At 32.9% G+C, this 11,618-nt stretch overlaps 2 protein-coding genes across 2 annotated transcripts; one reads left to right on the top strand and one right to left on the bottom strand.

Moving 5' to 3' along the window:
• Positions 1-2,713: 2,713 nt before the first annotated feature.
• LOC148770480 (beta-amylase 2, chloroplastic-like) lies at positions 2,714-3,436 on the top strand. The gene is made up of 3 exons (XM_088818324.1): positions 2,714-2,739; positions 2,995-3,115; positions 3,206-3,436. The coding sequence occupies exons 1-3, from the start codon at positions 2,714-2,716 to the stop codon at positions 3,434-3,436; spliced, it is 378 nt and encodes a 125-aa protein (XP_088674450.1).
• A 3,182-nt stretch (positions 3,437-6,618) lies between these two features.
• On the bottom strand, positions 6,619-7,023 carry LOC105964563 (LOB domain-containing protein 27). The gene has a single exon (XM_012989073.1). The coding sequence runs from the start codon at positions 7,021-7,023 to the stop codon at positions 6,619-6,621; it is 405 nt and encodes a 134-aa protein (XP_012844527.1).
• Between the last annotated feature and the right edge of the window lie 4,595 nt (positions 7,024-11,618).

Genomic DNA, 11,618 nt, shown 5'->3' with positions numbered 1-11,618 from the left:
GCCGCATGTTTATGGAGTTAACTTTTATTTTTTCAGGCAACCGGTTTCGGGCGTTGATTTTTTTTTTTAAATTTGTTTGCTTTTTTCGCCGCCGGTTTCCTGCGTTGACTTTTTATATCACTTATTATTATTTTTTCCTAAAAAAATTATCCTTTTATTTTACGTCTGCCGCTGAATGTTGACCGTAGTTATACTGTCATTAAAAGTATTTATATTGTCGCTGATAGTAATTGTACAGTCATTGACAGCACATTTACGTAATCGTACTGTCGTTGACAGTACATTTACGTAATTGTACTGTCTTAATAGTACAGTTACTGTCAACCACAACAATATTATTATATTTTTGATTTTTTTTATTTTGTTTTATTTGTTGACAAGTTAACGTAATTATATTGCTCTCATTGACGGTAAAATTACTGAAAACACAATAATATAACTGCCAACCACATCAATATTTTTTTTTGCCTTTTTATTTTGTTTGATTTGTTGACGAATTAACGTAATAATGTTACTGTCTACTATAGTAATATTATTATAAACACAATAGTATTGCTGAGGTTGATGGTAATATTACTGTCGTTACATTAATATTACTGTGGATGATTGTAATATTCAATGTTTTGAAAACCGGACCGGACCGGCCGGTTCGACCGGTTCAACCGCGAACCGCCGCCATGTCCGGTCCGGTTAGATGGGAGAACCCAAAAAGCCCAAAAACCCGGGTCAACAGTCAAAATCCCGGTTAGACCGGTAAAAACCGGTTCACCCAAAACCAAGTCCGCAAACCGGTTTTCAGCTCAATAAAAAATATCATGGTCGGATCTACATCAATGGTGGTCGTGGGTGAGAGAATCTTGTCCGGAAAGGTTGTTGGTGAACAAATCTAGACGGGTTTGGGTAGTTCGTGACTCAATCCAAGTTGTGGCCGCCATAGCTTTACCGAAGAAAAAAAAAACGAAGAAGGTGAAAGTGAAAATGAAGAAAAAATGTAAAAATAAGTTGAGAAAATAGAGTGTATATGTAGTTGGAAACTGGAAATTATGATAATTGAGAATAAACAGAGGAAGATGAGAAGAAAAGAAGATGGAAGAAAAGAAGGGGATGGGGACCTGTGAAGTTGGAAGTAAGAAGTGAGAGAGAGAGGGAAGGAGAGAGAGAGTAGGGAGAAGAAAAGTAATAATTTTAAATTATTTTTTTATAAAAAAGGTCGAACTAGATTAAAGTGGAAGCAAATATAAAAATATAAAGTATATTATATTTGAGGTATTAAATTAATAAAATAATTATATATAAAAAAAAATAAGAAATCCGGTTGGACCCCGGTTGAACCGGTTCAACCGTGACCCGGTAGCTTGGCCGGGTCGATGTCCGGTCCGGTTTTCAAAACATTGGTAATATTACTATCAACTACATCAATATTAATTCTTTTGGATTTTTATTATGCATTGTTGAACGGTCAACATATTAATATTGCTATGTTACACAATAATAGTGATTTTTGTTGTGTTAATATTACTGTGATAGAGAGTAATATAACAATATTAATATGTTCAACTGTAGTATAGTTAATATTATTTTGTTAAACAGTAATATAGTTAATATCACGGTCAACCACAACATGTTTAAATGGGCAAAAATACGATGAAAAAAAAGTCAAAAAAAAAGTCAACGCCGTCAGAGATCAGTGGCTGAAAAAAGAAAAAGAAAAAAAATTGAAAAAGTCAACACCGGAGACCGGCGGAAAACACAGGAGAAAAAAGAAAAAGATCAGCGCCTAAGACTATCGGTTGATCGGCGACGACGGGCGAAATTGACCAAAATTGAGTTTTGGGTGAAAATTGAATAATTTGTGAAATTTGGGGTTAAATTGAGATTAAATTGAATAAAATGATTAAATTGGAGCATATTAAAATGTGAGGGGTATTATAGTCTTGTACACACTACTAGATAATATCTGGACTTGTTTGTATAATATTTTTTTGCCTAGACCCGTTTATGAATACGTATCCCATAATGGACTTATTTGTAATGTGCCTATCATCATCATCATCATCATCATCATCATCATCATCATCATCATCATCATCATCATCATCATCATCATCATCATCATCATCATCAATTGAATTTCTAACATTTATTTTACATACATCTCTCCGATCAACTCTACATGTTCTCTAGGTATTCAATAAAGTACGCTTGTTGGACTTGAGAAGGCAAGATGAAAGGTTCATACTTCATAAATTTTCTTTTGAAGTTAATAACTAAACCATATCGCTTACGTACTATCCAATCTCGAACAGTAGTGATCTCAAACAAATTACACTTAAATAGTACTACAATTGTTCTTTTGAGAGAGGATTATAATATTATAATTCAATGATATCAATCAGTGTGTCATAATAGTCGCTTCAAGCTTTTCATAATTTGTTCCTTTAATGCAAACTTCATTGTTTTTGGTTTCTTTGTTTGAACCATATATTTTTGTGTGAAATTTGTACCTATCCACATTGTACTGTGGCGATATATGAACTTCTCTAACGAGAACGAAAGCTAAATCTTTTACTCGATCGTCAATGATTTCATTGTGACCATAAAAAAAACTTCTAGAATATCATGAAAGTCAATTTACTTCTATGTATAACATTCAAGATGTATGACAGACATACTTTAGAAGTTAAAAACAAAAATGTTACGTGTGATTCTAACAATGGTGCAAACTCGTGATTTAAATTTGTATGTTTGTTTGGAGTCAAGTTGGGTGATCTTGTTATTTCATTCTCGAAATTTTGTTTTTGACAAATTACAGTTAGATACTTATCATAGACATTACTTTGTATGAAATTAAATAAATTAAACTTACTTTACAAATGGTTAAATCTCTATAGCAAGAACACATGTTTGGTAAACAAAAAGACATACCGTGCTATTTTTGCAATCCCAAAAGCTAACTAGTTTAATGATTGTCTTTGGCAAATGATAATTTCATAGGGTGGCCTACGCAGTTGGTTTAGACTCAGCTACTTCATTGACAACTTTTACATGTATAGAACTCGTAATTGAGGAGAAAGAGGGTGATGGAGCCTCCGATCTGGAGTGCCTTCTATGGCAGGTAATATTATTTGTTAGTTACTATATTAAAAGTGTGTATATGTTTATGAAAAATAATTGATTAATTTATTTAAATGTAATACTAATGTAGGTGTTAAACATGGGTTGGGCGGTCGGATTAGATGCAGCGGACGAAAATGCACTCCCATATTACGACAAAGATGCATACAACAAAATAATTGACAATGCAAAACGCTCCGGACTCAACAAACATCCGGATGGGAGGCATTTGAAGGCTATCACTTATCTTCAGTTGGTGCTCATTTTGATGGAAAAAAGTAATTTAGATGAATTTGCGACTTTCGCGATGAAAATGAAGTAGACTTGAAATTGTTACGGAAATTAACTCCTGCATCACAATATTTACTGAACTAACCTCATTAGTATGAGTCTTCAATCTTCGTCTCTCAGTTTGTGACATCCTTCAATATATAAACAAATGCGTTAACTTAATACAAACTCACTTATGTCATTAGTATTGATAGTGTGAAAAAATCGAGTGAGAAACTCGAATGAAAAATAAAATAAGATGTTTATTTAAAAAAAAAATAGATTATAATTCATTTCAATTAATTTAGATCAATTAACCTCAATTATTGACAAAAACTTAAAAAATTATTGATTATTTTATCATAAGATAATTATTTAAAAATATAAATGATGTTTATTTTCACAAAAATAAAACTAGAATTTAATCAAAATATTATGATGTGATTTCTCTTTTAAAATTGATTTAATTTGTAAAAGTCGTAAGAAATAAATCGTAGATCATATGATTTAATCATTTTCTTACTTTACATTTTATTCAAACATTTGAATCGAATCATACGATTTAAATGGATTAAGCTCAAGTTCTGTAAAAAAATTTAATATTATATTGTTAATAATTGAATTAAAATTATTTAATAATAATGAATATGATAATTAATAATCTATTTAACATTATTTATTAAAATCATTTTACACTTTTTATTTACGTTATATATATATTTCTGGCAAGTAATTTAGCAAAATATTTGCCTTGTCTCACTGGTTTGGATTGTCATTTATGTTTGAGGAACCTGAGTTCGAATCCCATCCAAAGTATTTTGAATAAAGTTCAAAATTTTGCACCCAGTCCCGACCACCGGCCCGGACCCGACCCGACTCGTGGCCGTGTCTAACCGCCGCCACGGTTGCGATCGCGATATGGGCACAAGAACCACATATTTGTTCCATGATTTCTTACTATGAATAGAAGGTCAATTTTCAACTGTAAGACTCTCTCGGCTTCCTCTTTGATTGCTCTTCGGTTTTCTGGAGTTCTCTTCGATTGTTCTTCGGTTTTCGCCAGTTCTTCATTTTGATGCTATATTTGTAATGAACTGGGTATTTTCTTCTAGGGGAATGAAACCTTATATATATATATATATATATATATATATATATATATATATATATATATATATATATATATATATATATATATATATATAGATATATATATTGATTTTGTATCCAGGACTGTGATCTATTTGTCGTTCGGTTTTCGCCAGTTCTCTTCGATTGTTCTTCGGTTTTCACCAGTTCTTCGCTGGAAGCTTCGACGAGGATTCCGACGATGGTTTTTCATAAGCCTTTTCTTTACGTTTAGTTTATGATTTCTCGTGTTCTTCATTTTGATGCTATGTTTGTAATGAACTGAGAATTTTCTTCTAGGGGAATGAAACCTTGTATATATTGATTTTGTATCCAGACCTGTGATCTATTTAATGTTCTTTGATTTTGTTTAAATTTTCATGTATTAAATGCTTTCGATTGTTTGTCCAACAGTTGAATTGATTGTAAATGGGAATGAACTCGAGAGAGGATTTCTCGTTTGATTTTAGGAAAAACATAGCTCGGTGGTGGAAATGGAGACGTGATGCACATCGGGTAGCCCTTAAGGTCTTGACCTAAATTCTCTCTTAATATCAGGTTCTGAACGGGGATTTCAGAACTGTGGATAGACTATAACTACACTAGAGACGGGACTTGAGATATTTTAGTGTCTGGGCTAGCGAATATAGAATTGACATTAGATTCGGATTTGTAGATCTTTATCGATAGTACATTGGTGGATTTTACCCTCGAAACCATCACTTGTCGGAATTCCTCGTTTTTCCTGGAGGATCGTTGTTTTTATTTTTTGTTTCTTTTAAGCTTCATTTCTCCCATCATTTTTCGATCTTCTAGGTAAACTTTAGGATAGTATAAATACGATACTTGGTAAATGTAGAAACTTAATTCTGTGGATCAATATCTGAAATTAACTATTCTACAAAAAGCGATATTGTACACTTGCGGTTATCCACATGTAAGTTTCACGTGTATCCAATTCACTTTACAATGTGTATAGCGCAATCACGACCGCTAAAAAAATGTACAAGTCCTTAGAGACAAAGTACAATATGACGATTTTAATATTCTGCATTTAAAAAGGTTTATACCTATTTAGGGATTTACCTTTGGATTTATCACTTTATTGAATTAAAATTCAACAAGAGATTTTATCAAACATCCCTTTCATATTATTTTCCTATTTGGAATTAATAAATATATATTTGGTCGTGTTAACACGATCAAATTTGGTGGTCATGATTTGTTTAAATGTTGGCTTATTCTATTGGTTTTTTTTTTTTTTTACACTAGTCTATGCTGATGTGATTTTCAAATGGATAGATGCTTCAAAGATGTGGACTTAAAATGGTCACTAGAAAAAAGAAATTGATAGAGGCCTTAGCTTATTGGTTTTATTTTCACAAATAGTTACGGGAAATGGATATTATCATATATATATATATATATATATATATATATATATATATATATATATATATATATATATATATATATATATATATATATATATATATATATATATATATATATATTTCTATAGTCTTTATAATGAGTGCGTTCCCATATTCTTTAATTTATCTTAAATGTAACAAGAAGAGAATTTCAAATGCCCTCAAAAAGTAAGGAGAGCATGGCGTCTAAATATTTATGTTCGATTTTCTGTCCTAACACTTTGTAAATAGAGTTTGTCGCAAATAGCTTACTCAGTCAGTGGCAAAACCATGATTTCATCATTTACGGGGGTCGAAATCGCAATAAAAACTTTAAATAAAAAATAACATAAAGAAATTCAGGGGGCTTGATTATCAGCTATTCCTCAACAATTTACGTATGCATGTGTCTACACACCTAATTGTAAAAGAATTTCATTGGAAATTATTGAATATGTCACGAATAAAACAGCACGTCAACCACGAAAAATAAAATAATAAATAGCATATCGGATTCAATGAAAAAGGAAAAAACCTTTCAATTAAATTAAACGCGTGACGTAAGTCGATTAATGTAAATGTCTCAACCGAAGATTTTGCATTACAAAAATGCATTAATACATAATCGTCCTACCCACTATAAATACTCGTCCGAGCAACCTATGTCTAATATAATTTTTTTTTTTGAACGCATTCACGGTTGACCGGGCTGCCCTTCACGGCAGGTTGACGGGCCGGCCCGGTTATCCGATCCTCTAAAGAGCTGGATTTGTCTGCGGACAAATTCAAGCTCTTTCTCTGCCTTGTCAATCTCAATACTAAGCTTTCTCGCAACCGAAAAGTGGCCATGCACGGGATATTCCAATCGCATCTTCGCCTCCATAATAAGGCTCTCAATCGTTTTATCTCTTTCTTCTTCTTCAACAGATTTAAGTATTTTTAACGTGTTTTGCATGCCGTAAAGGTGGTACACGTCTTCAAAATCGTCAGCTTTTTCCGCCGGAAAATATTTGGCGAGTTCGCAGTTTGCATCGCATCTTCTGCGTTGGTGTTTGCATGCAGCACAAGCTTTCTGAACTACTGAAACTGCATTCGCCATTATATGTATATTAATAATATTATAGCGCTCCAAATTAAGTGTTTTTTGTATTTTTCTTTTTGGTTATGTTAGAAGAGAAAGAAGACGAAGGGTGAATAATTTATAGTAAAGATGTGGGTGGATTACGTCATCATTGATTCTTTTTTTGATTTTTGTTTTTAAAAAAAATCATAAGTTGGGATAATTACAGTTTTGGTCCCCCAAGTTTGCACGTTTTTCATTTTTGGTCCCCCATTTACCGTCGTCAACAAAATACACATTAATGTTTTCACATTTTAACACATTTAGTCCCTCCGGCTGTTTGACCGTTAAGTAGTAACGGTCAAGGGTTGAATTTGGGGTTTTTCTTTGAGAAAATTGCAATAAGACCCCTGTATTATTTCAAAATATTCTAAAAACCTCTAAAATTTTATCGAACCATAATTTAACCCCAATTTCATCAATTAACTAACTTAACCAATGACCCCGATTTTTCAAAATTGGGTAATCCGACGTTGGCTTTTCTTTTAACTCGGTTGACTCTTTTTTCGATTGATCTTTTTTTGCCGCTGTTGACCGATGTTGAATGTCGGGTTAACAACGTTGACAGTTTTCTCTTGATTTTAATTTTATTTTTATTTAAATTGTTGAGTAATGGAAAAATATAATTTAAAAAAAATTCAAAGCTGATAATCGGCAAGAAAAAAATATCATAAACAAGGTCAAAATAAAGAAAAAAGGAAAAAGTCAATGCTTCTCAATAACGGAAAAAATTTAAGACAAAAAAAAAGATAAAAATTAACGGCCAGTGTTAGCCCCAAAAACCGTTGTACTAGAGTTGTTATCTCATTCCAAATTACTCCGCACATGCCTAATTCATCTTCTTCATATTTTTTGGGAAGAAATTTGGGATGCACTGGCGGTTCCACGAAGAAAAAATTGAGGGGAACAAATTATGGATTTTAGAATTTTTTTAAATTGTAGTTAGGCCCTAGAATTTTAGATAAAAACTTTATTAGAAGTTTGTAATTTTAATATTATGATACTAGATATTAATATAGTATTATTATTGTGTTCTATGGTAATTGTGTTGATCAGAAAAAAAAATCACAATAAAAAGTTCATAAAAAATCAAGAAAAATTAAAAAAGTCAACATTGTTAACCTAGAATACAATGTCGGTGAACGGCGTCAAAATCAATATTAAATAAAAAAGTCAATGCCGAAAAAAAAGTAAAAAAGAAAAAACAACGTCGGTCAACGGTCAGCGGAAATGCTGGTAAAAATCGAGGTCGTTTGTCAAAATTGATTAAATGATGAAATTGAGGTTAAATTAGGGTTGAATAAAATTTTAGGGGTTTTTAGAATATTTTATAGGAATGCAGGGGTCTGAGTGCAATTTATATTTATGAAAAATCCCAAATTTTAGCCCTAATTCAACTGTTGACCGTTACTTCTTGACGGTCAAACAGACGGAGGGACCAAATGTGTTAAAATGTGGCAACATTAGTGTGTATTTTGTTGACGGCAATAAATGGGGGACCAAAAGTGAAAAACGTGCAAACTTGGGGGACCAAAATTGTTATTATCCCTCATAAGTTTAATAACTATTGGATTTAATTTGTGCATACTGAGAAATTGTCATTAAAATAATATCTACACAAAAAATAATTAATTAAATGTTATATATATTACCCTTTTTTCATAATCAGTAGATTATGAGCACAATTGTAATAAAAGATTGCAAATTGCATTGCTTAAATATTTCCAACTATATTTATTTACTTTCCTTTACTAGTTTTGAATGTTGGAATTATTTTAAGATTTTTGGAACCGTTGTAAATGAAAACTTTCATCATCACACTAAGACTAGTTCGATTGTTATAATTAAGCCGTCGATTGTTATTTGTTATAATTGATTAAACAGTAGGAGTTAGACGGGGTATGTTCGATTATATTGATAGAATACATTCAAGATAACTCAAACACCGCAATTAAAAACTCAAATTGTGAGGTGCTACGGTTTTGTAGAACCTATGCGTGGCGAAATGCACAATGTAGTTTTCCACAATTGATCTATATATAATAACTGCAAAATCATAGATTAAAAGTTGGGCGAACGGAACCTTTTTCTCCAAGCAACACTACTTTTCAAGTTTTAAAAATTAATAGACACTAGTTTTCCCATAACTCTTTACTTCAATCTGAAAGCCTTGTTTCTTATTCGACATTTCTAGCCTACATTTTCTGAGATTCTCTTGAAAAGTTTCTACACAAAGTACTGCTCGTCATACTTGGAATTTAGAGTGGTCATATTCCATGTTTTTGCCGTTGTATCCTGGGAGACATTTTCTATTAAAATCGTAAACACCGTAGCGGGTAAATTTCGTCTTAAAGGCAAAGACATCTTGCCTCGGCAAATCCATTTCCAACAGATTTTGAATAACATTCTTAAGACGAAAATTTCGTTTCGGAAATCTGCAGATGTCCGATGATAACATCAATGGAGTTCCGCTGCCACCAACCACTGCTCCAAATCCAGGCAAAATTCAACCACCGGACGTTGTTCTTCGACCGAATGTCATTTCACCTTATAACGGTGTTCCGTCGCTGAATAGAGTGCTATCTCCACCTGTCCCACCACCGAATGGAGTTCTGCCATCCACCCATTTCGCCACCTATTGTTCAGTCGTTGTTCTGTCCAACAGCATATCCACCCGACGACGCTCATGGAGAAAAAACGAAGAAGTTCAAAGGAATCGACTTCAAACGTTGGCAACAAAACTTACATCACCACCATTAATTTGGCGATGTTCGTGACCGAAGTACCTTCGGTTGTACCTAAGAAGAAAGCTAGTGTGGAAAGAAGAATTGCGTGGGATATTGTTAAGTGTATATTTTTACACTTTATCGTACCTATTTATTTGAGCTTTTGGTGTGTTTTAACGATAATTGGTGCTTAAAAAGTTGATTTATTGTATTTTAGATACAAATTGAAGAATTGGAAAAGTATGGGGTCAAAACTGTAATTTTGGAGAAAATATGGGCCAAAAGTGAAGAAATCAAAAATCTGAAGAAATTAGCCCGGGACGGCCGTCCCAGATTTACATTTAAAATTGGGACGACCGTCGGAGAAGCAGAAATGGTCTCTGGTTTGGAGACGGCTGTCCGAGTTTTAGTCGAAAATTCGGGACGGCCGTCCGAGATTACGAAAAGGCGTAGTAAAGGAATCCTAATTGCACAAGGAAACTACCTTCTTCCCCAAGTTTTTCACCCAAAATAAGACCAAGCCAAGCGCACAATTGAGATCGATCTTTTACGCAATTTCAAGAGCAACAAAGCAATAAGGAAGACGAAGAATTCGAAGACTCCAAGCATAGATTTATCGTCTATGATTTATTTTATTTGCGTTTTTGTTTCAATCGTGAGTAGCTAATTTTCTTATTTTTAGGATTTTATTTTGAACCCTATGTGGGATTTATGAACCCTTTTCTATGATTTTATGCAAGTTTTAATTCCGGATTATTTCTTCTACTTGTTTTATTAAGTTCATGAAACTGGCCACTTTATGTGCTTTTATGTTATTGTTATTTGCATGAATCGGAAGATCGGGTTAATAATTAGAACTGTGGTAGAAGAGCTTTTGTGGTATTAACATATGAATATAGTTAATCTCTTAGGTAGCCATTATTGAGATTTGTGCTTAATGTTGTGTTCTAGAATTAATTGCGTAGGAATACAGTAATTGAATCTAGAGTATTAGAATTGTAATACACGCGGAAGCGGGTTATGATTAATTTAGCATCTCAGGTTATTAATCCGGGTTAATTGCTTGCATAACTGAAGGAATTGGGGGAGTAATAATCACATAGAGGGAAGAATAAAATCCTAGGCTTGCTTACCTTTATTAAATTTTCGTTTTAAATTGCTTTCTTGTTTTTGTTTGCCTTTTAATTTAGTTAATTCTCTCTAAAGTCAACCGTGTAGGGTGGGCTTGATAGTAATTGCTAGAATTTAGCGTCTAGGATTAAGTAATTAAATATTCTCTGTGGGTTCGATATCCGGACTTAATTGTCCACTATATTACTTGTACGATACGTGCACTTGCGTATAGGTATTACAATCAACAGATATATGCATGGACCCATTCCGACTTTTTGTGTCGGAACCACATGTTGTTCCCGGTATATAAAATGGGTAGTGAATTTAGTAAAATGGTCGAACAAATTAATTAGTGAAAATATGAAAAGATTAGCCGATGCAAGAATACTCTTTCCTTAAGACGATATTGCCCCGCTACGGTGCTTATGGTTATTTGACAATGGTCTCCCAAGATACAACGGCTAACTCGGCATATGAGCACTCAAACAACGAACGTTACTTTGTGTCTCAAACTCTCGAATCGAATACGGAAGAAATTATACGAAGAATATTTTCGGGCTAAAGAAAGAAGAATTCCATAGAACAAAATTATGGAATTGAATTGATTTTTATGGTGTTGTCATCAAACATGTGGAGCTTTTTATTTATAGGTTTCCAATGGTTGTGAGTAATAAACACAACCCTTAGGAAATTAAATAAATGAAAAGGTGTGGCCACACCTCTTCATATTGTCAT

Source organism: Erythranthe guttata, chromosome 5, assembly GCF_056151865.1.
Source record: "Erythranthe guttata isolate IM_541 chromosome 5, IM_541, whole genome shotgun sequence".
NCBI classification, from domain to species: Eukaryota; Viridiplantae; Streptophyta; class Magnoliopsida; order Lamiales; family Phrymaceae; genus Erythranthe; species Erythranthe guttata.
This window is presented reverse-complemented; position numbering and strand designations above follow the sequence as displayed.